This window comes from Leptodactylus fuscus, chromosome 1, assembly GCF_031893055.1.
Source record: "Leptodactylus fuscus isolate aLepFus1 chromosome 1, aLepFus1.hap2, whole genome shotgun sequence".
Lineage (NCBI taxonomy): Eukaryota > Metazoa > Chordata > Amphibia > Anura > Leptodactylidae > Leptodactylus > Leptodactylus fuscus.
In genome coordinates this window covers 283,491,427-283,518,007 of record NC_134265.1, presented here as the reverse complement: position 1 = coordinate 283,518,007, position 26,581 = coordinate 283,491,427, and the positions used below count along the sequence as shown (strand labels likewise).

Sequence of the window (26,581 nt, the reverse complement as noted above, 5' to 3'; positions counted from 1 at the left end):
GAGCATCATGGAGGTGACATAAAGGCGATTTATTTTCAAGGCATTGAACTTGTGAGACCCAGTCCAAGGGGGGGTGATTTGCACAAGAAAATTCTTCAGAAAGAGGCTGCGTGGATATATAGGTTACAGTTCTTGAGTCCGAAAGGACTAAATGAAAACATTGGATATACATGTTTTATTTAAATAAATTATCAGATTCTATACCTGTGTATAGACGGATTGGATTTGACTAACATCATTGTAAATTTTCTGGACTACTATTATGCTCCACCATAAAGTAGCATATTCATATATATTCCCACCTGTCCTCATAGGCATATGCAAAGGTGATAGTAGAACACTGTTCACATAGTGCGTTTTTTTCAGGCGTTACATCTTTATATTATATGGTGTGATTCAGACATATTGTACACATCCGTGACATCCTTCTCTGTAATCCACATTAATATTATGTGGTACAGAGTCTGTGGCCATCTAATGTAGATGTTTTCTTCAAACGGATATGTAGAAGGAGAAATCTTGACTTGGACGCTTATATGATGTATCTGGCAATCCTGTTCTAGAGCCGCTTGAAAGATTATCTTCACTTACCTGTCATTCGCTTGTTTCTGCGGTACGTCAGTATCCCACACGATCGCAATACATGATTGCATGACACAGCAGCTTCAGCCTTCAATAGAGATAGGAGGGCGCGACCAATAGGATCGCGCCACGACACAGGAGGCGGGAGAAGGGGCGTGTCTTTGGGTTTATAGTCGTGAGGAACGCCGCGCTCGGCGGCATACATCGGTACCCTGTCCTACCACACGGGACAGGGGAACTGCGGTTTTCACCGCACTTCATCTATTTGACCACAAAACTCCTCCTGATGAACTGTCCTGATACAAGGACATAGAAACGCGTTGAGGGGATTTATGATAGAAGTGCAGGCAGGCTATCGGCATTTGATTTGTAGCCTTACTATAGGTGAGCAGGCTGGGGAAATGCTATGCCCAATACCCTAGCTATACCTGCCAAATTGGTCAGAGCCTGAATGTAAATTATATGGCTGTGACACACTATTTAACCCCTTATTTGCCATTATAGGGGCAGTGGTATGGTGGTACAGGGAACAGTAGCAAATTTATTAGCCAGTTTATCCAATAGGCTCATCTGATAATCAACCTGACCCCATATACCTAAGTATGCTGGACTAATATTTTAGAATCCTTTTTATGTTTATTTATTAAAAGTTATGTTTTAGAGTTACTCCCTCAGTGGAATCTGAAAGGTAGCCTTGCTTTTCTCAGACAGGGTTGCGTTTGAGCATAAAGCAAGTGGCAGTAGCAACAGGGACAGAACTGGACCTGCACTGCTTACCCATAAATCTCCTTCAAGCATTTTCATGCAACCAGAGCCCATTTTGCTGTATTGTTAAGCAGAACAGAAAGGACACTTTATTAGCAAGTAACTTCACAGAACGTCACATGTATTTTTTAACTGAAACTGCTGCATGAAAAAGTCTGTCTTGCAGGATTTTTCATTTGCCAATTTTCGATGCACGTTGCGAGTCTCCAAACAGAGACTCCAACCCAGATGTGAACATAGCCTAAACTGTACCTTTGTATTATAAGAAATTCAGTTTCACTTCATACGGTACTAGACCATGATATTCCATCAGAGTTGCTAATGGCCTACTACCTTATTTTGCCTGCAGATGGCAGTCCTGAATAGGTGGCAAAGCTGCGTTTTAAAGGTGTTATCCAGGATAAACTGAAAATTAACCCCTAAACTAAACTCCCTCCCCCACCTAACTTCTTATTTAATTCAATTTAAAAAAAAAATAAATCTGTAATTACCCAAACGTCACCGGAATATTAGAAAGTGTCCCTGGAGTGGTCACATGACCGCTCCAGGGACACTTTGTGATAATCCAGTGACGTTTCTTTTCACAACTTCCGAAACGGAACGTCACCATTACTCTCTCTCTCCCCCCCCCCCCCCTCTCCTATCCCCTGCAGTACTTATCAAGCCTTCCTATGTCTGGGGAAAACCTCCTCCCCCTCTAACTGTCTTCTAGCAGTGGTTGGAATGGGTTAGCTAGGGAGATGTGGGAGGAGCTAGTAATGGGCATGATCGCTAGTTTTAGTGAGACAGGCAGGGTGAGATGGGCTACGCTAATGAGACAAGGAGGCTTTTGTAATGAATTGAGAGAGAAGGGGTTGCTGAGTGATGTGGATCTAGTGTAGTAGCTACACAGGAAGCTGTCCTACTGCTGAACTTGTTCCTCGCACCGTGCCTTTGATTGTTCCGGCATCTCAGCAGCTCGCTGGGATGCGAGATAATGAGCGTGTTGTTGGTGTTGATGATCCACCTACTCCGGCATTTCGACAGCTGTCAAGCTGGCCTGTCGTTGAACGCGTTCCTCGCGTTGTGCCCATGATTGTTGCGGCATCTCGGCAGCTCGCTGGGACGCCATATAATGAGTGTGTTGTTGACATTGATGATCCGCCTGCTTCAGTGTTTCGGCAGCTCTCAAGTTGGCCTGGCACCAAAGTTGTTCTTCCCACTGTACCTGTAATTGTTCCGATATCTCAGCAGCTTGCTGGGACACCATATAATGCATGTGTTGTTGGCGTCGATGATCTCCCTCAGTTCCGCTTGAGGAGAACTCTGACTTCTGGCTACCTTCATAGCTCTTGTTTGCGACAAATTAGATTTTCTTTTTCCAGACATGTTTAAAATTGACAAACTGCCAATTTGGATTAAAGGTGTTTGCCCATGTCAAGTTGTCTGCAGTACCTGCAGCAGATCAGATAATATGCAAATGTATGTACAGAAACCACAGAGGGTTAGTGTGTGTTTACACAGATAGATAAACAGCCCTGGCTTTCTCAGAAGCTGAGATAAGAGCAGTGTAATATAGTATATGAACATAAATTCATAACAGTCACAAAGCCATGTCATTTACTGGGATAAAAAGTAGCCTATATTTTAATCGAGGCTACAATCTATCTATATGCCACATTTCATTCAAATCTATTCATCCATTCAGCGTGATTGAGTAAAAAACATCCAAACACACAGACATACAAACTATCACATTTATAATATTAGTAGGATAGGATAATCAATTAGAAGAATTGAATGATGCAATTTAAGATGGACAAGATGTCAGTTCTGATATTACTAGTCCTGTGAATCTTTGCAGCTGCCCGCTCACGCTTTACCTGAATTTAGTTCAGAATTGCACATCATACTCTCCTTGCTAGCAGTATTCCACGTTTGTTAGTTTTCTGTGTGATCAGCTTGTATTTTAGGTTATTAACATTCTAGCATATGTCTTGTTACTGGTCTCGTGGAAAATTGTAAAATATCATCTGTTCACATTATTCTGGCATCTGTTCAGTTGTTGAGTGTTTCAACCATTTGTCATGATGTGCTGTTTATGAAGTAATGAATGGTAAAGCTCTTGACCTTGTTACTTAGAATTAGAATAATATCTGCCCTCAAAGGGGAATTCAGCCATACCATGAGATGGACCAGTGTGCCCCACCACAGGAAATTTTACTTGCATTGTGCTTCAGCAAAGCCGAGATCTCAGGGTTCTTCTATGCCAACTTAGGCTGAGGCCAGACATTGCTGAAACGCAGCGTTTTAGACCATTGCAGCTGATAATGATGACATGTACTTGGGACCCAATCAAGTGGAAACTGATCTGTAGTAACATATTGCATCGTGTGTTTAGAGCCAGCTACGTCCACTGTCAAATGTGCACTTCCAGCGCCGACAGATCCTGAGAACAGCTGATCAGTGGGAGTGTCTAGTGTTGAACCTCTATAGATCTTATATACTGTAGATGACCTGTTCTAAAGATAGGTCATTAATATGAAATGTCTAGAAAACCCCTTTAAGTCTGAGGGTTGGCATTGCTGCAAAGCTAAAAAAAAATATTTTTGCAGATTTTACTGTAGTGTCTTTTTTTTTTTTTTGGAACCTATAACCAGAAGTGGCTTCAGACAGTATGGGAAACCTAAAGGAAGCAATTATACTTCCTCTTCCTAACATTTGAGTCTGTATGAGACTACGTCCCCGTTTTGCTTAAAATTGGCGTAGAGGACTTCCTAAGTATACCGTTTAATATTCCCTGATTCTACAAATTAGACATGCCATATATGATATGGGACTGCCCTGTCATTAAAAATTTCTGGGCGGAGGTTGTGCACCTACTGTCAGAAGTCCTGAGCGCCCCTGTTCCACTCGCCTTGGACGAGGAGCTATGGCTACACCATACTTGTATCATGTTGCGGGAATCTCTATTCTTAGCTAGGAAAGCCATAGCTCTACGGTGGATGGCTCCTCACCCAACCCTTTCTCTCCTGGTGGAGGAAAGTGGTGAACCTAATTTTATCGTATAATCAATTGGCATATAAGGGTAGAGATTGTCCTACTAAATTCAACAAGGTTTCGGGTCCCTGGTATAACTCGCTGTTGACCGTATATACAGCCCCATCTTTTCGTGCAGCCATTGATGCATTTATGACTTCATTTGAAAAATCTGTAATAAAACAAAAAAATAAGGCTGTGAAGTCAAAATTGGAGGTGGGGAAAAAGTTATAAAAATAAAATGATTCTTTTTAATTATAGACAATTTGTATTTAGTCACAAGTTTTATAATGAATTAGAGGAGCGTTACTGCTTGTGACTAACCATGGCTGTCAGCTATTTAGGAAGTCAGTCAGAGTGGGGAAAAAGTAGAGGTGTCTGGGTCAGTGGTTTGGCCTCCATACTCCACAGCCCTGACCATGTGGCCTAAGCCTAAGGTGGGACCAAGCCACCTGGATGTTGCAAAATCTAGCAAAACCGATACTTTTCTATATAGGTAGAACAGATTTAAATGAGATGACAAAAAAACATCATCTTGTCCTTCCACTTTGTGTTTGGATTTAACAAGTTCTTCTGGTGTAAGATGACAGGTCACAGTGTATTCAGTCGCTGTATTGTTGTAACACTGCAGCAGCGATCCACACTGCCCTCTACTGATTTAATAGGGAGAAAGAGTTTCACATCTATTTTGGCAGTGATTATTTTCACGCTTATTTAACTGCCCTTCTATGAGGTTTATAATTAACCCTTTAAAGTATAAAATGTGAGTTTGTTGTTTGAATTTCAAGTACTGTGTGTGTGTGTGATATATATGTATGTGTAATGTGTGTTTGATGGATGTGGCTCTCATGATGAACAAAGAAAAATTCAGAATATTGAAGCTCATTTGATCCTCCCTGTGTTATCTGTGGCTTACCTCCTCAAGAACAAAAAAGGATCTGGTAGATATCGGAAGGGGGGTTGCAGGAGTCCAGTAGGTCTGTCCTGATGAAATCAGCAGGTTCAGCAAGAATCGCATAATGTGTATGTCCAGTTGTACAGGAACAACAAGGAGGACATTCAATACAGAGACTTAAACTGGGATTTTGTTGAATGGTGCCAGCAGAACCACCTCAGGATTAATGCTGGGAAGACCAAGGAGATGGTGGTGGACTTTAGTAAACGGAGAAGTGCTCTGACCCCGGTGGAGATCCAAGGGACATGTATTGAGATAGTCAGGACCTATAAGTACCTGCGTGTGCTCCTCAACAATAAACTAGACTGGGCTGATCACCTGGAGGCGCTGCACAGAAAGGGCCACAGCAGACTCTACCTGCTCAGGAGGCTGAGGGCCTTCAGAGTCCAGGGGACACTTCTTAGGGCCTTTTTAACTCTGTGGTTGCTTCAACCATCTTTTTCGGTGTGGCCTGCTGGGGGAGCAGTATATCAACAAGGGACAGAAATAGACTTGACAGGCTGATCAGAAGGGCCAGCTCTGTCCTGGGGAGCCTCTTGGACCCAGTACAGGTGGTGGGTGACAGAAGGATACTGTCCATGGTGACCTCCATACGGGAGAACAAATCCCACCCTATGTATGGGACCCTGATGGCACTTCACAGCACTGTAAGTAACCGTCTGCTTCACCCCAAGTGTGAGAAGGAGCGCTATCACAAGTTCTTCCTTCCAACCGCGACCAGGCTGTATAATCTACATCAGTCCAAGCGAAGATCACGCCGCACAGAAAACTAATGATTATGACGTCTTCCTTCTTTCTTCTTCTGTTCCTTAGCTGCTATGGACTCCTAGTATATCTTCTCTTCTCAGCATATGTGTGTCTACGTCTGTAATATATTACTGTGTATTATCCTGTATCTGTATTACTATGCTGCTGTAACATGCTGAAATTTCCCCACTGTGGGAATATTAAAGGATTATCTTATCTTATTATCGTTCTTATCAAACATCCAGTACATAATAATGCATTGCAGCTGGTGGAAGCAGTGTCATCTTGGTGACCACTCTTGTCACCTTCGTGTCCAAAGATTATATTGGACATATAATCGCAACACACAAGTAATCATCTCAATCGGGCTATAAAACTTAGGGAATGTTCACACTTGCGTCCCTACCAGTCCGCCGTGTTTCCGTCCTAATTCCCGGTGAAACTGCATAGGGGACAGCTTGTCAGTGGTCAGTTTTAAAATCCATTAACTTGAATGGGCTTTTAAAGCAAACCACCGGTGTCCGTATGCAGCCTCTCAACCGTGTTTTGTTTTGTTTTTTTTGTACGGACACAAAGTCCTGCATGTCCGACTTTATGTCCATGCAAAAAAAAGTTTCCCCGCAGAGAGGCTGCGGATGGACACCAGTGGTTTGCTTTAAAAGCCCATTTAAATGAATGTGTTTTAAAACTGACCACCGGCAAGCCGTCCCCTATGCAGTTTCTCTGTTTATTATGACGGAAACTCCTGGGCGGACAGAAGACGCTAGTGTGAACGCCGCATTACTGGTGTTATTGTTCCAGAAGGTGAAGGGTGTGTATTCTTGTCCCACAATTGACATTTATCACCAACTGATAGTATGATGTGGCCATACACTTTAGATTTTGTTATCTCTCTTTTCTATGGCTGCCATCACACTAGTGTTGGGTGACTGCTCCAGGACTCCATCCTCCATTGTGCTTACAATATGCAGAGAGAAGTCCTGGAAGCAGGACTTTTCTGTCTGCCAATTTCCAGCAGACCCCACCATAGTCTAGTTTCTGTGAGTAAACACTTTTTAAGCGGATAGTGTTTTCGTTTTTTGGGGCCCAAGTGTGAACCTAGCATAACTCACCATACTAAACTGCTGCCAGACTCCTTTTGGCATTGGATAATCTCTCCAGTGAACAAAAAAAGTTGTCCAGTTGAAATATAGTTATCCAGCCCTTATATGCCCAACATATGTAGTTGTGCATGGGGACTCCTGACTCCTACAGACTACAATAGATGGTTAGCTGTAGCGGAAAGGATTGAGCAAATACACATCTAAAGTTGTCAAGTGCTGGAAAAAAGTTTATGGTAAATTTGTCAAGATAAAATCTGTTTTTACTGTTACTGTTTACATTGTGTGATACTTTGTTCACACTATCATTATTGTTTCCGTTTTTAAAAGAGATCCTGGATTTGCCCATTAACTAGGCTCCTTTACCTACTGCAAACTTTGCCGATTCATATCCCTCCTAGCTTTTTTAAGTTGCTCTATTCGGATCTAGTCCGTTTTGTTTGGCAGGGTAAGTGTGCTAGGCTGGCGCGTTCCACCCTGACTCTCCCGAAACAATGGGGGGACTGGGCCTCCTGGACCCCCGCCGCTATTATGAGGCTGCTCTCTTTCAGCGCGTGATTGATAGGTGCCGCCACTCCCCCTTCAAACAGTGGGTCTCCCTGGAGGATTCTTTTTCGAATCTTCCACTCCGTTTGCTTCCCTGGTTGGACTCAGTCGCTCCTCCCTCTCTTACCTCCCATCCCACGATCGGGCCGACTCTTAAGATATGTAGATCGCTTCTTCGTAAGGCTTGCCTTTCCCCTTCACCTTCTCCCCTCTTTCCTGTTTTAGGGAACCCGACATTTCCTGCTGGGCTCTCCGGAGGTCCGATCCGAGTCTGGTTGGAGGCAGGCTTACAGAGGGTCCTTCATTACCGTGCGGATGGTTCATGGCGCTGACTTGCAGATCTACATTCCGACATGGGCCTACCCCCTCTCGGCCCCTGGAGGGTTTTGCCGCTCTCCCATTTCCTTTCCTCTTTCCATGACCCAGGAGACTTCGATAGGCCTATACGGGCTTTGAGAAGGCCTGTGCGGGCTCTGGGCTTCTGCGTTACTCCTTGTCGGAACTTTACATGCTGCTGGTCTCCCCTCCTCCGGACCACAGGCCTGCTTTTCTGTCCAAGTGGGAGGCTGATCTCAAGCTTTCCTTCTCTGATGTGGAATGCTCCAGGATCTTGGAACTTGCCCATAAGAGCTCTATGGCCTGTAAGTATCAAGAGGCGGGTTACAAGATCCTTACTAGGTGGTATCATGTCCCTTCTCTCTTGCACAAGTTCTTTCCGTCTGCCTCTCCGCTCTGCTGGCGCTGCGGTTCGGAGGAGGGGACTCTCCTCCATGTTTTCTGGGGTTGCTCTGAGGGACTTTTGGGATGGTGTCCACCACTTGATATTCCAGATTTTCCACACTGCTCTCCCTAATACACCGGCTTGTTTCCTCTTCCACCTTTCAAATATTCCCCGCCGAGCCTACCGTAAATCAGCGATCCGACATCTGATCAATGCCGCCAGGGGCTGTGTCCCGGTGTTATGGAAATCTCCCAACCCCCCGTCTCTTCGCCATTGGATCTGCAAGGTAGAGGACATCCAATCGATGGAAGACCTCACGGCGTCTCTCCGAGATTCTCACGAGGCTTTCTTGAAGGCTTGGACCCCGTGGATCCTTTTCCAGGGGTCCCAGTCCTACAAAGATGTCATGGGTTAGTTCTGGGTTTCGCCTGGTGGTTCGGTTCCGGAGCCCCCCCTCCCCTCCCCCTCTTTTGTCTTCTCTACGTCCCTTTTGTTTTTCTCCTGCCCTTTTCCTCTCCTCCCTCTCCTTATTTCCCCGCCTTCCCCTCTCGAACTCCTCTTGTTGCTCCTCTTTATCTCTCCTCCACCTCTTTGGCGCTTCTTGGGCGGTATCGGTGCCTCTCTCACATTACTGTTAGTAGGGAGGCCCTGTCCCCGCGCTCCCTGTCCTGTTTGGAGTTTTTGGGCCCTTATTTTGTTTGTGGGCCCCCTAGGTTTTGCTGCTGGCCTGTTCATTGCCTCACATTGTTTTCCCTTTTGTTTATTCTTGTGTTTTATAAATAAAGAATTTATAAAAGAAAAAGAAAAAATTTGGAGCCGATTTCAAAATTCTCTCCAGATTCTGTTTGAAATTGGCTTCTATTCATTTTCAGCTAGCGGAAAAAATAAGCATCTTGCCCAGTCTTCTGGTGGATTCTTCTTGAGAATCACATTGATATGTGCGAGAGGTAAAAAACTACCACCTAGCCAATGTGTAATTCAGTGGTAGATTCTGCAGCGGATTTGGTAAATCATACAAATTCTGCTTCTAAATTCCTGGAAACAGAATTTTCTGCTTCTATAAATTCTGCAATGTGAACTTATCCTAAATCTTATTTACACTTTGTTCTCATAGTGTGTATAGTGATAAGGAGAGGAAAAGTTTATAATTTTTTTTTTTTTAATGTATTTAGGTCATATAATGATTCTGCTCTTTATGACCATTACAATCTAACCATCTCAATCAGATAAAAGAAAAAATTTCGACAAGCAGATCTGGTTTTACTCTTTGTCTTCAGCTCATAATATTGGATTTATCAGCAGATCTGTTTATATAATATCTCAAATGACGTACCTTGTAAGGGAATTGGACAAACACAGCACACCTTTTATTTTGCTAAAACTTTATATCATTTTTTTATACTACTGCTAATGATAAAACTCTGCAAATTTGCGCTGTCCCTGGTAAATCCTAATCCTGCATTGAGGGAATATGCAGTTGCAATTTGTGCATTTCACAAAGTTGACAGTAGGTGGTGATAGTCAAAGCGTGTAACCTTATAACTATTCATTCATTTCCCACTGGCTATATATTAGAGAAAGTTCAGTACTTAACCAGGCTTCCTTTTTTGTGAGTGGTGAAAATGAGGAGGAACCAGGCACTTCCTGAATGGCTGCATTCCTTCATTGCTCTTTGACCAGTTTAGCTTTTCCAATCATAAGTGTAGTAACAGAGGACCCATCCCTCCACTCCTCCGCCTCTCTTCTGGATGCTGCTCTGTGATTTCATCCCTCGCTCGCTGTCTGTTACAAGTATGCCTCTACTCTGCATTACAGAATACTGTATACAGGCCTGAGTAAAGTCCCTTCCTCTGGATACAGGTAAGCCCTGCCCTTAAAGCCCTGGAATGAGTGCACCTTGTCTCTGCTGATCTCTTGTACACACATAGTTACGTATGAGAGTACGGACATACAAAGTTGAGTGTTTTCTTTTGACACACCTCACCACCGTGATACTACAACGTGTTATGAATTGTAAGTACAAGCCCAAAGAATGAAATGATATATATTTATGTTTATGCAGAAGAGTCATTTCTTTGAAGTGTTGATAAGGTTTGAGATCTTAAGATCATAGTTTATGGTGCAGTTTGTGTTGTTTTTCCGTTCCTAAAGGTACCTAATTCTCATTTTTTACTTAAAAAGGCATATGTAAACTATAGAATGACTGCAGGTTGTGAACACAGTCTATATCACATTTAACAAACGTAAACCATTAGTCTATGGTATACCGTTAGATGGTTTGCTAAACTTTTAAGTTTTTTTTAGATTACACTGTTAAATGTATTCCATACGTGAGACACCTGGGGGTCTTTAGAATGCAGTCTGGCTTTAGCTATATACCTTATGGAAAGCATATGCTACTGCTATTGGAAGAGTGAAGGTTAATGTATAAGGTCTCCTATAAATTAAAAGGTATGTGTAGAGCCGCACAGTATATTTCCAGATGTTGCATAGACCTGCTTTGAACCCCCCCTCCCCTATCCTGTCGCGGATCATTGCCAACAATGATTCATGGAAGAAGGTTTTCTTTTCCTTTCCTTTTTGTGGTTTTCGTTTTTTTCCTTCTCTGTTTCTAAACTTATGGCTCAAGTCTGGAGCTGACCTGTAGGTGAGGATACAGCTGCAAAGGGTTGCTTTCTCAGCAGTTTATTATGCTCCTAAATTTAGTTCTTCATTGGTAGACCAGGAAAGCATTTATGAGCAGATTGGATGAAATAGTCTGCATATTGAGGTTTCTTGAGGTTTCTTGCACAATCTTGTCAAAAGCATGGGCTGTATGATAATACACTCCCTGCATTACCTATATAACTCTACATGCACCTTGACAGTGTATTAAATAGACCTCCACCCACAATGCCGTGTATGCGTGTTATGTGACCCTTTATAGGATCAAAGGTTTAAAATGTCGCTATAGGTGCATGAGTGCACAATGAATTTAAGCTTCCATTCTGCCTCTTCCAGATATTCCTGGGTATTATAGGTTTGTTACAATGAAGGATTTGTGTTTGTCAAATACACTGCATTTGTAGACCAGGGAAATCTGAGCACGTATATATCTCTACTTTGGAGTGATAGTAATAATCAATACTGCAAAGCTATAGGAACTGCTTGTGCTGCCATATGATGCTCCATTGGACGCCATGTATCTGAGCTATGGAAGTATTCTCCCAGAACGCCTTGCTTCTATAACATATCATTCATCTAAGCATATCATAATTGTATTCCTCTCTTAGATTTGTATGGAATCCTCATTGTTTTCAATTCTTCTATATGAGTGTACATGCTCATAGTGGACATCTAAAATCCTTAAGGTGCTGTTTTCATGTTGTATTGCATTGGTTCTTCCTAGGGTGCTGCCACACAGGGTTCCTGGCCACAGCACAGTCACACGCTGGCCATGAATGAATAGGGACCAGACATGACTACATGTACTAGACTTGGGCAATAGTATCGACACCCATTTTACAGTTGCAAATCCCACCCATGCTGCAGGTCTAATGAGCCAGATTAGCAGCCTTGTAGGATTGTTGTTGTAAATTCTGAGCATTAGACCCATGCGAGTCTGTGGTTAGATTTTTGTCTGTAATTCTGGTAGGTGTGTTATGGTTGTGTAAATTTGCAATGTGCCATATGACTGCTATGCAACCATTAGGGAATTTTGCAAAAGATGAGAAAAATGTTGTAATTAGTCTGGCAAAGGGTTCAAAGCTATTTTTAAAGCTGGAAATAGATGTGAAATTGCTGGAATCTACTGATCACAATCTCTTAATGGTCTGATCTAAGTGGCACTGGCTGAAGAACCTCCCTGACAGGAGAAGCAAGAATCCAAGAGTTTGGAATTCAACCAGCCTGACTCCATTTTTCCCCATAAGATAAGCAGTGCCAAAGTTGTCTGACAGTCACTTATCTCTTTTTTTCCTATTGCAAAAACATGTGCACATGGTGAAGATGAACATCAATGTTTATGCAACTTCTCAAGTCAGGGGGGGGACACTTATCAGGAGCAATATGAACACTCATTCATGATAACTGGCCTCCTCAAATGTGCTCTTGAGAATTGAGCAAGCGCTTGTTTGTTTACTGGCTACATTTTATATATACAGCATTGCAAACACAAGATTATTGTCAGCTCATTGCCCAGTGTAAACATGGATGTGCTGCATATCATTAATGCAATTGAATGGGGGAGAAAGGACCACAGTGGTCATTCCTTCCAGTGTACTTTGCATCAGCCTGTTTTATACAGCTGTGAATGAAGGTAGATAGGCACTTTACATAGTCTAGCAGTGCTTCTTAGCCTGACACTTGGACTGTAAATCAGCCTTATTAAAGGGGGTGTGCTATTACAGTCTCCCTGCAATTTTTCTGTGAGTGAAGAGTCAGTGGATTTGTGTGACCAGTGCTCCATTCACTGTTATGGGACTGTAATATTCCAGAAGCCTCATAGAAGTGAATGGAGCGCTGCAAGCACTTAGGTTCCCCATTCTCCCGATCTGAGCACTGGGTATCCCAGCAATATGACACTTACTCTCTACCCTGGGAATAGAGCGTCTTAAAGTCACAAAAGCATTGTAGAACAATTGCATGCATCTTAAACTTGAGATTTCTGATTTTAAACCATGGGATTCATGATGGACCTGCGTAGTAAAAATCACTCCATTTCACATTTGCAAAGTAAACGCCTAGATGATCCTGAAATTGGTATATTGATCTACAGACCGATATATCAGAATCGGAGTACCTTGCACTATAGAACTCCTCTTATGTTTTGGCCTTCAGCATTCCAGAATACAAGCATTAAACTTTTGTCCTTTTTGGATAAAACTAAAATTGCATGGTAATAGGTGGTCCAAGTAGTTTAATCTCCATTATAACAAAAACTCTATTTAAGACTGAAGCCCCACGTTGCAGAAACGCAGCTTTTTTTGTTGTTGCAGATTTTGCTGCATTTTTTTGGGCCAAAGCCAGAAGTGGATTAAGCAGAAAGTAAGAGGATAAATCCTTCCTGTATATTTCCCATTCCTTTTGTATCCACTCAGTTATTGGCATGAAGAGGGTCGCTGTATATGACCCCTGTTGCACATATCACTAGCTTTATCACCACATTATCTTATGCACACTGCATAGGAACAGGAATGACACCTCTCACTGAAAAGCTATGTAAATAGTACTATTCCATATTCCAGAGTAACAAAGCATATATGGTATGTATTCATACTATTAAATATTAGGGGTACCATGATGGCACTTTCCACATTCTCTTGGAATCTAGCAAAAAATGATAGATGACTTCGGCTGACTTTATGTTATGGGTTATTTTTTTGCTCCTTTTTTGTTTTGCAGCTGACAGAGCAACTTCTTATAAGCTTGTTCAGTTTATCAAGTGGCCGAAGTAAAAAAGTAAAATATATCAAAACTGATCTGATAAAGACTGAAGCTTTTGGCATCTGTTTAAATCCCATAGAAATGACTGGGATCCATCTTGACAGCCTCATTACAGTATACGCATATTTTCCCACTGATGTAGTTTGGAACATGTGTTACTTAATTTCATCTTGGCATTTCTTCAGATCTTGGAGATCTTGATATACAGATGATGAGTTTTTGTTGCACGGTTTGTGGATGACCCTAATTTTACCTGTTTCTGTAAATGGCAAAGCAAAGAACTCATCGCTATTCAGCATCTATGACGGTGGCCTGTGTACGTCATTGTACTGATTCTCAATGGAGGTGTCACTAACAGGCAGCCGGCTATGGAATAACCAGGTTTTGCACGGGTTGGCTAACATCGTCCGAAACAACAAGTGGCCTCTGAGTGCTAATGCTGTTGTAGCTTTTCAATGAGATCCCTGCAGATCAGTTCAGCTGCCTTTTTGTTCTAGACTGCCGCTTTTGTTTTCATTAATCCATTCAGTGGTGTGATGTATGGGTCTTGTGCCAGCCAAAAAGCTCTCTGGTGGACTGTAGTGTCAAAAATAGTCAGCATGGCTGGCTGCTGCATGATATTTCTTCATGCAAGCTTTGCTATTCTAAAAACCAAAGAAATCATGATTATTAACCCATTGACTGTTGGGAAATCTGTGGTATGTACGGAACAGTCAGAGCCACATCCAAGTAAATAATGTATATAAGATGTATTGTTGAAGCATGACTTTTGGACTTCCTGTTATAATGAAGGTTCAACAAAAAAAGCATTAGGTTAATATTATTTTAAGAAATTTATACTGCAGGAAAATGCAAAAAAAAAATCAATGTAGAAGGTACAGTGACTGCATTTAAAGAGGTTCTTCTCTTTAAACAATACTTGTTAGCAGGGTCCCCCTTATATGTGTTCTGTGTCACTATAGGGCCACCACAAGAAAAATGATGCATTGCACATCAGCTATTCAAATCAATGGGTTATCTGTATAATACAAGGCAGGACAGAACAAACTGATCCTCCAGAGCAAAAGACACACTTTGTAACCACACTCTACTTTTGCCAAGTAAATAGGATCTTGAATAGGAGATCCCTGTTCTGTTAGCTCAGAAATTGAGTTTTCTTAACAAAACAACCCCTTTGTATATTTATATGTAATTATTATTGGGTCCTTGGCTGCATGGTGGTGTATAGAAACCTATGGAAAATCCCAATTATATTATATATTCAGATATATAATAATGTATATCTGAAGGAGACTTGATACTACACTCAGATTCACACCCTTGCCCCTCGTAGATTTGCAGTGGGTGCAAATGTCCATTGTGCCTCATTCAAGGCTCTGTGACTGCTGGAGGTAGCCGAAAACTGTTACTCTAGTATCTCTGGTAATCTTGAAGACTTCAATAAAGCACAATGGCATGCATCTCCATTGCTCCATTGCTCCATTCAGGCAGAGAGCTATGGGACTCCCATTAGCTAATGGCAGGAACTTTAGTTTTCAAGCGGAAAGCAGCTACATGTTTAATTAAAGTACATTATATTGTGGTGCAGAACCCCATGCTCTATGAAATAACATAGAATTGTTAGTGACTCTTTAACCCCTTCCTGACATCCGCCATAATAGTGCAGTGGATGCTGGGTCTTTAAAAATACAGAGCGTCTTCCATAGCTATTGGGCCTCTACTGTAATGTACAGTACTCTGTGTACTAGTGTACTCTGATCACAGGTATTGGAGGCTAGGATTCCCCATAAAAAGTCCGCACCGGCACCATACATTTTCTGTTGCAGGGAGGCTCCTGCATGTTGAGATTGCAGCAGCTGACCTGTTCCCTTTGCAGTTGGAAGCCTTCTGAAGGATAGCCCAGCTACAGTTTTGAAACTGTTTGTTAACTTGAGTTGAAAAAAATGTTAGGCTGGGTTCACACTACCGCCACTGTCCACCCCATGATTTCCGACATAAACTCCATGGAAACTGGACAGGGGGCGGCTTGCCGGCGATCAGCTTTAAAATCCACTCATTTGAATGAATTTTTAAAGGGGACTGCTGGTGTCCGTATGTGGCCCCTCCGCCTGGAAACCCTTTTGTTTGTTTGTTTGTTTGTTTTTTTGCACAGACACAAAGTCCTGCATGTTGAATTGAATGGGTTTTAAAGCGGACTGCTTGGAAGCTGTCTCCTGTCCAGTTTCAGCAGGGCTGAGGACGGAAACCCAGCGGAATGACACAAGGCGGACACAGGCGCAAGTGTGAACGCCCCCTGACCGGACTTGTGGCCAATGACCTTGGACTTCAATCTACATTTATTGTCCAGCTAATGTGGAATTTATTTTTCAAGTTAAAGCCTTATACAGTCCTATGAAAAAGTTTGGGCACCCCTATTAATCTTAATCATTTTTAGTTCTAAATATTTTGGTGTTTATAACAGCCATTTCAGTTTGATATATCTAATAACTGATGGACACAGTAATATTTCAGGATTGAAATGAGGTTTATTGTACTAACAGAAAATGTGCAATATGCATTAAACCAAAATTTGACCGGTGCAAAAGTATGGGCACCTCAACAGAAAAGTGACATTAATATTTAGTAGATCCTCCTTTTGCAAAGATAACAGCCTCTAGTCGCTTCCTGTAGCTTTTAATCAGTTCCTGGATCCTGGATAAAGGTATTTTGGACAAACAATTCAAGTTCAGTTAAGTTAGATGGTCGCCGAGCATGGACAGCCCGCTTCAAATCATCCCACAGATGTTCAATGATATTCAGGTCTGGGGACTGGGATGGCCATTCCAGAACATTGTAATTGTTCCTCTGCATGAATGCCTGAGGATTTGGAGCGGTGTTTTGGATCATTGTCTTGCTGAAATATCCATCCCCGGCGTAACTTCAACTTCGTCACTGATTCTTGAACATTATTCTCAAGAATCTGCTGATACTGAGTGGAATCCATGCGACTCTCAACTTTAACAAGATTCCCGATGCCGGCATTGGCCACACAGCCCCAAAGCATGATGGAACCTCCACCAAATTTTACAGTGGGTAGCATGTGTTTTTCTTGGAATGCTGTTTCTTTTTGGACGCCATGCATAACGCCTTTTTTTTTTATAACCAAACAACTCAATTTTTGTTTCCAAAATGAAGCTGCCTTGTCCAAATGTGCTTTTTCATACCTCAGGCAACTCTATTTGTGGCGTACGTGCAGAAACGGCTTCTTTCTCATCACTCTCCCATACAGCTTCTATTTGTGCAAAGTGCGCTGTATAGTTGACCGATGCACAGTGACACCATCTGCAGCAAGATGATGCTGCAGCTCTTTGGAGGTGGTCTGTGGATTGTCCTTGACTGTTCTCACCATTCTTCTTCTCTGCCTTTCTGATATTTTTCTTGGCCTGCCACTTCTGGGCTTAACAAGAACTGTCCCTGTGGTCTTCCATTTCCTTACTATGTTCCTCACAGTGGTAACTGACAGGTTAAATCTCTGAGACAACGTTTTGTATCCTTCCCCTGAACAACTATGTTGAACAATCTTTGTTTTCAGATCATTTGAGAGTTGTTTTGAGTAGCCCATGATGCCACTCTTCAGAGGAGATTCAAATAGGACATCAACTTGCAATTGGCCACCTTAAATACCTTTTCTTATGATTGGATACATCTGGCTATGAAGTTCAAAGCTCACTGAGGTTACAAAACCAATTTTGTGCTTCAGTAAGTCAGTAAAAAGTAGTTAGGGGAATTCAAATCAATAAAATGATAAGGGTGCCCATACTTTTGCACCGGTCAAGTTTTGGTTTAATGCATATTGCACATTTTCTGTTAGTACAATAAACCTCATTTCAATCCTGAAATATTAGGGTGCATTCAGACTACGTAACGCCGGGCGTGTATGAGAGCCGTACACGCCGGCATTACGGCAGACTGCCGAACACTTCCCATTCACTTCAATGGGAGCGCTCGTAAACGCCGCTGTTACGAGCGCTCCCATTGAAGTGAATGGGAAGTGTTCGGCAGTCTGCCGTAATGCCGGCGTGTACGGCTCTCATACACGCCCGGCGTTACGTAGTGTGAATGCACCCTTAATGTGTCCATCAGTTATTAGATATATCAAACTGAAGTTGCAAACACCAAAATATTTAGAACAAAAAATGATTAAGATTAATAGGGGTGCCCAAACTTTTTCATAGGACTGTATATGTGGTCAGAGTTTTTAAGATCTGACTTGCTGGTAACATAAAGCTTTTGCATTTAAGTATGAGCATGCCACCATGGATTTCACACTTTGCTAGACATAGTGTAACCTCTGGAGTAAAATCGACATATAACACAGCAAAGTTATTGATGTAAATTATCTGCCACATCTGTACTTACCCTATAAATGATTATAAACGCAAATTTAACTGAAGATGGATTACTTTACCAAATTTTGGCTAAACCATTTGGGTCCATTGCACCATGCACACCCACATATAGCACTTGTGTGCGCAAATAAAACTATATATATTATATATATATATATATATATATATATATACTAGCTGCTACCCGCGACTTCGTCTGCGGTGATTGTAGAAGTGTGTAAATCGAGTCGCGGGTGAAATTTTATGATCGGGTTTACGCGCGTTAACGCCACGTACACGCGACCGTAAATGCACACCGTAAATAGCGCGGCGCAAACGCACCAAATGAGCGCCGCGTTACGCCGTGTGAATGTGGGCGTTTAGTGGGTGTGAAGGAGAGCAGGGGGTGCGCTGAATAATGCAATGCATTGCAATAGTAATGTATTGCAATGCATTGCCTAATAGTGTGAGTGTATGCAGGCGTAATGTTTAGTTCAGTTAGTAGAGTGGGGGATTTCGGCGGCGGAGATAGGTAATGTGTGTATTTCACAGTATTGTTTATTTTTTTGTATTTTTTTATTTTAATGCTAATGAGGTTTGCAGGCTGCATCCAGCAGCTTGCAAAACAATACCGTTGTACACCAGCAGGGGTGTCCTGAACAATGCAATGCATTGCAATCGTAATATATTGCTATGTATTGCATAAGCGTGCCAGTGCTATTGCAGGCTACGTAGCATAGCCTGCAGCAGCCTGGACACACTGAGCGGTGTGGGAGAGCTAGCGGCTGCTATAGGAACCTTCGCGGCGGCAGCCTAGCCCAGTGTAGGCGGCGGAGATGAGCAGGAGGATGCCTCCACTCAGCGAGGGACAGACGGGAGCCGCGGGACAGGTAAGAGAAGGCGGCGGAGGACGCAAAGTTGGCAGGAACCGGAGACATGACGGGGGTAGCACAGTGTATGCGTGATTGTGTAAGGGAAGGGCTATGGCGGGCATACAGCTACCGGCCACCTGGCAGACGGAAAGTGCCGGCATGCGGCATAGTACAAGGGGGTATGGCGGCCGAGAGCAGAGGCAGTGTGAGCGGTGGTGTGCAAGGAAGCGTTGGCTATGGCGGCCGGTTGCCATAGGAACATCAGTGGCATGGGCCGTAGCAAGAGGGGTGAAGTGAGGTGCAAGTGACTGTGAGGTGTGTTTGCGGAGGACAAGTGGAAGGATAGGGCACTGAGGGAGAGGGGTAAGGTTATTATGGAGCGTCAGGTGTTGGCACAGCAGAGTAGAGAGGGCAGAGGTCCTGGCAGTGTTAGAGTGGTACGTGAACTTACCAGTGTCGGGCTGGTGGATGGATCGTGCAGAGGAAACAGCAGGGAGGTGATAGCGGTGTCGGGTACCGTTGCGGGCTGGAGGCAGGATTTTTTGTGCTGCGGCCTAAGGTGGAGGCGCAAAATGGTGGCGTGCTAGTAACACGTTGTTTGTGTGCAAAGTGCGCATGCTCCTGTGAAGCTAGTGGAGGAGTGTGGTGGGCGGTGCCACGGATCCTCCCAGCGGTGGGGGTGGGCAAACATGGCTGGTCCGGAGAGTGACAGAGGTAGTCTCCTGCAGGATGGTGAAGGTGAGGGTGAAAGTGGGAAAGTATATGTGAATGTGAATGTGTGGCGTTAGGGGCTAGGCTGTAGGGGGTAATGTGAAGTTTAGGGGCTTGCTATGGTCCAAAGTGTGTGAGATTGCAGAAATGGTGATGTCAGTTTGTTTTTTTGAGGGGTTCGTGTGGAAAATGTATGTGGGTTATTGTGTTCAAAAGTAGCCTATTGCGCAATCTTGTGTATTAACTATGTTTGTGGAAAATTTCAGCCAGATCGGTGGTGCGGGTTTTGCGTGATTGACTGCTAAACATCCGAACATCCAAAGTCACAAACTCACAAACATTTCACATTTATAATATTAAATAGGATATATAATATATATATATATATATATATATATATATATATATATATATATATATCTGTATGTGATGTGAATACTGTGTCTATAATTGTGTATCTTCAGAATACTAATGTTATGGAGGTGCACGTACCTTACCCTCATTGTACAATATACCACTCATGTAATAATAAATATGGCATGCTGCATGTAGACTTGTAATCCATTTAGCTGGTTGAATTTTCTTCCACCCTGTTTGTATATTTGCTGTAATACAACAATGGCTTCCCACATGTGTAATTGTAGATTTTTATGCTGCATTCTGTGTCTATCTAGTAGTTCTCTGGTAATTATCGTCTCAAGGAAACAATGTAACCTATATGGAGGAGCAAGCGACTGATCCAGGAATACACATGTGCTAGATTGACCAAGTGTCCTCACTTTCGGATTTAATTTTGCGAAGCCATTGCCTTGATCCTATATTTGGTTGATTATATCCATTTCTGTGGGTTTCCCCCAGACTTCCTTCCAAAAACATACTGCTGGGTAAATTATACATCTAGTCTCTGTGTGTTTTGTGATTCTATAACTTTATAGGGTTGTGTTAAAATCTTGTTTCTTGTGTTCCGTTGGAGGAATACCGACTTCATTCTATTCTATTTTTTTTTTTAGCAGTATCTTGGCAAATACAATGAGACAGAGCCCAACCATCTTTAAATATGGAAGGAATTAAAGAGAACCTGTGGGCAAGCAGCATTTTTAGGGCTAGTTCACACGAAGGAAGTTGGCAGCAGATTTTGACATGGAATCCACCTTAAAATCTGCTGCCAAAAATTGGGGCAACGCAGTAGCTCAGTGGTTAGCACTGCAGCCTTGCAGCACTGGAGTCCTGGGTTCGAATCCTGCCAGGAATAACATCTGCAAGGAGTTTGTCTGTTCTCCCCATGTTTGCGTGGATTTCCTCCCATTCTACAAAGACATACTGATAGGAAAAAAAAAGTACATTGTGATCCCTATATGGGGCTCACAATCTACATTAAAAAAATAAATAAATCTGCTGCCAAAAGTGACTCCCATTGACTCTTAGGGGGAGCCGCTTGCTTCTTTTTTCTGCTAGCTAGTAGTGGAAAAAAGTAGCAAGCTGCCCTATCTTTCCGCGGCTGAATCGGCCATGGTGTCTGCGGCACGAGGCTCCCTCCCGATTAGGTCCATTCATTTGGGCCTAATCCAGAGCGGAATGCCATGACAGGTTTGCACCGGCATCCGCGACAGAATGTGTACACGCGGAATTCATGTAACTCCGTGTGAACTAGCCCTTATAGAGCAGGAGGAGCTGAGCAGATTTGTATATAGTTTTGTGGGAAGAGATTCAGTTCTAGAAGTTGTACTAAACCTTTTCCCATAAAACTATATATGAATCTGCTAACTCAGTGACATGCCCAGTGTAACCGGGTTTTATTTTTGCTCCCCTCTCCCCCCATGTGCAGTGTTTATCCGTATCTTATGTGTATTGCAAAAAAGTATTTTCAAAAGGGTAGTGAAGTAAAAATAACTCACAAAAATGTGATTGTGCAACTTTCCGTGAACTTGAAAACGATTCAATTGCTGGGAAGGATGGGACTTCTTGTCTGTGCATTGTCAGCATTACATGGCTCATATTTCGAGTCCTTATTTGTGCACAGTGATCATCAAAGAAAGAATGACTTTTACTAATAGATGTGATGTATATAGTTACCCTTATAATATGTAATGAAACACCACTTACCATGTGCTATCTGTAATCCTGGTGTCGGCTTATGCTATAGAGAGGCCTTTGGACCCCCTGAAGCTCTTGGGCCTGGTAGTCATTGCTACGTCCGCACCCCTCTTCTCTAGCTAATAAACCCTTGAACACTTGACTGTGGCAACAAGCGTCCTTTTTCTTAATGGGGGTGTGTTTGTTTTTTGTTTTTTTTGTTTGCATTCAAATTTTACTTTCTTTTTTAAATGTAATTATTATTTTTTTTAACAGAACGTCCAGAAAGGAATAAGCCAGAACACCGTTTTCCTGGGTAAGTGCTAATTCAGACTATATTACTGTATGTACAATATGTGATTTATAATTGCAAAACTCATCAGTGCTTCTATTCTGCAAATTTTATTTATTGAAGACTGGTGCTTTTGTATTTTTTTTTTTTTCTTAAGTGAAAACTTCAAAAGATATATATCGTTTTAGTTAATGGCACTACCCCTTTATGACTAATCGTGACCAATACTGTTTTTTGGTTTTCATATTTATATTGAGAAATAGTGGTGAGATTTATGAAGAGCAGTTTTCATATCTACTACTGCAGCAGAGGTTGCACCTGATTTATGAGGAGGTACATGCCAGTGGCCGATTCGCCTGCACTGAAATCTAAGGCAGCGATTTCAGGCTTCAAGAACACCAGTTTTCTGGCTTAAATGATAAACCTGATTGGGGATGATGGCCCCTTCCCCAGCAAACTCCCTTCCCACAAAATTGCGAGGATGTTATGAAACCACCAATGGCAAAAATTTTTGTCGCAACTGGTGTTTAAAAAGTTTCAAACCCAAAGTTTGCAAGTTTTTCACGCCACAATACTAGGATAGGAGGGTAATAAATCCCCCCCCCCCCCATTATATCTAAACAAAACACCTTATTTATTAAAGAGGACCTTTCATCAGATCGGGCACAGACAGTTTTATATACTGCTGGAAAGCTGACAGTGTGCTGAATTCACCGCACTATCGGCTTTCCCGATCTGTGCCCGGTGTAAAGCGCTATCAGTCCCGGTACCTTAGGGCTTTAGTGTCAGAAGGGTGTTTCTGACAGTCAGTCAGGTACGTCCTTCTGCCCAGCAGCGCCTATCGCGCTGTAGAGTGTGAGCGGGGAGGAACGCCCCCTCCCTCTGCTCACACAGCTTGTCCATACACGAGTATTATCAAGAGGGGAGGGGGGAGTTCCTCCCTAGTCTTAGAGCACAGCGCGATAGGCGCTGCTGGGCAGAAGGACGTTCCTGGCTAAGTGTCAGAAACGCCCTTCTGACTGTAAAGCGCTACGGGACCGATAGCGCTTTACACCGGGCACAGATTGGGAAAGCCGATAGTGCATTGAATCCAGCACACTGTCAGCTTTCCAGCAGTATATAGAACTGCCTGTGCCCGATCTGATGAAAGGTCCTCTTTAAGCCCCACAAATATGTATTGGGAAAATGTAGAAGTGGCCACAGAGTTGCACCAGGAGCACCTCTTTTATTTAGGATTTCTGATACACCTTAGCACATGATAAGAACATCTGATGCTATTGGTTGCATCTTCTCCAGTATCTGGATGTGACAGTGTCCGGGCTTTTATATGATTTTGTCCACCCTCTAACACTGAAGTGATGTAATGCTAAAAGCCTGGGGATCTGGGTGTGTCGTAGCAAGTTTCAGGAAAATCTGCATATGCTGACTTTTTAAAGCAAACTATAATTGAGAACACGTGTGGCTATGAGATATTTTCGGTTCTAGCTTCATCCCTTTTCTCCACATCTTATCTTAGCCTGACTGTGCTGTTTGAACGGTTACTCTGCAGATGTAAAATATACATGAAGGGTTTGTCATCTGTAGACTTATCTGGGAAACAGAATGTCGTCACCTCTGCTAGCCAGAATTATTACACAGAGAGACTAAACAGCTCAGTATTAACCGCTGCTATTCGGGGTCCCAGCAGTTCAAACCACATCCCTCCCTTCCCCCTCATAATTGGCTGTGAGTATGGGAACAATCTTGGAAAAGACAAAATATAAATGGGTTTCCCATGTATACCATTTATAAATGCAAGACAGCGAGGTCCTATACCAATCCCAATAAAGGGGGCATCTTGTCGAGAGAGAAGCAAACAACTGAGTGAGCTGGATGACAACCAAAAGAGGCCTCCAGTACAGTTTCCACAAAGATTGTCAACCATGTTTGTTAGACTATTGAATGACAAATGTCTAGACTTGCAGCAGATGAGGGGACTCAACAATGCATAACTAGTGCAAATTGCTAGTCATTTCTCTAGAAAGCTGTGTGATAGTCGTGTTGGAAGGTATGAGGCTTTTTACTGAGAAACCGTGAGCGACTTGACTTGCTGCCGTGTAGCTTAGTGTTGCAGCTTGTTTTGTGAGTGCATACGTGTTTTTAATCTTGTCTGACTCTCCAGGGACCATTCATCTGGAGACTTGAAGTTCACTGGCAGATAAACAGAAAATCCTCCTCTTGCTACTTCGCCGTAGTTCACGCGAAGTACAAGAGCTGTGTATGAAATCTCCTTGTATCTCGGTACTTCTTACCTTCTGGAAGAAAAATACCGACCGTACTTCCTATGGAGCGGAGGCTCTGTCATGATTCTGGTTTCTATTACAGAGGGCGGGATCCTGGGATTGCTTTACAGCACTGGAATAAACAAAGTAAATTGGCCTTAGATATTGGAACAGCCCTTTCTTTTATAATGGAAAGTGTGCAGCAGAGTCCGCTATTGTGGAGCCTGCAAGATGTTTTTTTTCTCCTTCGAGTAACCCCTTCTTCTTCTGTTTTCCAGACAAGGACCTCTGTCATCCATAAGAGCCGTCATTAAGAGAAGTAAGTTCTACTTTATTTCTCACATACGTCTTTCACAACCATGTTTGTGAGCACAAAGCTAAATCTCAGTGTCTGTATGTAGTTAATGGATTTCCATAACTTATACAAACACAGTGACGCTCACTTTCCCTATGTAAAATATTTCTCTGAGATCTGCTTAAAGCTTTTGTTAGTGATATTTCATTTATACATAAAGCCAAAGCCACCCGTTCTGTCCAATTAACTGGAGCTCTGTACCAGACCACCCATATACAAGTGCTTTGCCCAATCATAATGCTACAGACAGAAATGTAACTGCTATATCACATCCTCCTATTCTTCTCTTTTCTGTACCTTACATGGATTACTATTAGAAATGTAGAAGAGTGCGCTGAAAGCAATGACTATATTAAGTTCAGTTTGTTGTCAGTAGAGACCTGGCTGGAGCCAGGAAAGAAGAGGCAACCACTGGACACCAAGCATTAAATAACCTAGTCCACCTATGGTTCTGGAATTAACCCCTTTACTGCACCAGACCACCAAGAATGCTGGTGTTAGCCCCATTACTACACTAGATCACCAGAGATATGCCGGTATTAGCCCTCTTACTACACTAGACCATCAGGGATGCTGACATTAACTATTCTCTTTCCATTAACTCTCTCTCGCTCATACTGACCATCGAGGACAAAATATAAGCCATCACAAGGGATATATTTGATTCCATACAGAATGAGAGACAGAAAAGGCTTTTGTGAATCTAAACTATGTGTGTTAGATGTAACTACTAGATCAGTGCTGGCGGTAGATTAATGTGGTTGCTTTTCATAGGGAGTCATATTTCTAACCTGCCCTCTTGGAACCCCCACAGACCAGCAGTTATGCTGGTTTTTAACAAAGTGGCACACAGTGCATCAGGTTGCTCCATTGTTAAACTTTATAGTGGAAACAATTGCATGGGTCCAGCCAGACTATGATGTTGACTCTCGATTAGATTCTTGTACAAAAAACATTTTGCACACCCGCTACCATTGTGGTGCTCCTATTTAATAAAAACGGTATAAACCCGAATTATGAGAAGTTTTCATCTAAGGTCGTTTATAGAGCATTTATTCATTGTAATCTCTGCTCTTACTGAGCTTACAAATAGACATTTCGTCATAGCTGCTTTCAGTCTTTGCTATGAAGAGCAAGTATTGTATACAACCATAAATTTTAATCTTTTTTACTTTGCATATTCATTTGTACAAATATTGTATACATAATTTTCTTTAGTGTTCTGCATTTTGTTGTAAATATCTTTTTACTTACGATTGTTTTTACCATATTATACCACTTATGTTTTTTATCAGCATCCAGAACAACTGGACAGAGTGAACAGCAAAGGGATCGAAGGTATTACTGATGTATTTTCCTATGTTTTATGTAATCACGGACATGTTTCATTTCTCCAGAGACCTTATTGGTATTTGTTTTGACAAATCTAGTATAGAAAATTTCAGTTTGGCCCCTTGTATGCCATGGCTTTGTCTTTGGACTACCCTGATGGTATCTTGGAAACATTCAGATTGTTGTCTTGGTGTCGAAGGAGAAGGGTCATTTTAATCACCAAGTCTATAACTTAAAGTAACTGTCCAGCCAGAAGTTTAAAGGAGTATTCCTAAATAAACTGAAAACCAAGGAAAGGCCAGGAATGACGTACAATTAAAAAGGGATTGTGTTCTCTTACTCTTGGTCTTTTGTTGAAGCAGCACATTCCCGTTTCTTGCAGTGCTAGGCTAGAGGTGCTGAGGCTCATGTGACTTCTGCAGCCAATAAATGTCCTTATCAGTCACACTTGTGAATGATC

The 26,581-nt window shown here is 42.4% G+C and overlaps 1 protein-coding gene across 3 annotated transcripts in view; it reads left to right on the top strand.

Moving 5' to 3' along the window:
* SH3D19 (SH3 domain containing 19) overlaps nucleotides 1-26,581 on the top strand; it is an 80,042-nt gene that overhangs the window by 18,281 nt on the left and 35,180 nt on the right. For all 3 annotated transcript variants that reach the window (XM_075288076.1, XM_075288061.1, XM_075288068.1), the window contains exons 2-4: nucleotides 22,158-22,197; nucleotides 24,713-24,753; nucleotides 26,085-26,127. In XM_075288076.1, coding sequence (XP_075144177.1) covers nucleotides 22,158-22,197; nucleotides 24,713-24,753; nucleotides 26,085-26,127 — 124 coding nt within the window. The remainder of the gene's footprint in view (nucleotides 1-22,157; nucleotides 22,198-24,712; nucleotides 24,754-26,084; nucleotides 26,128-26,581) is intronic.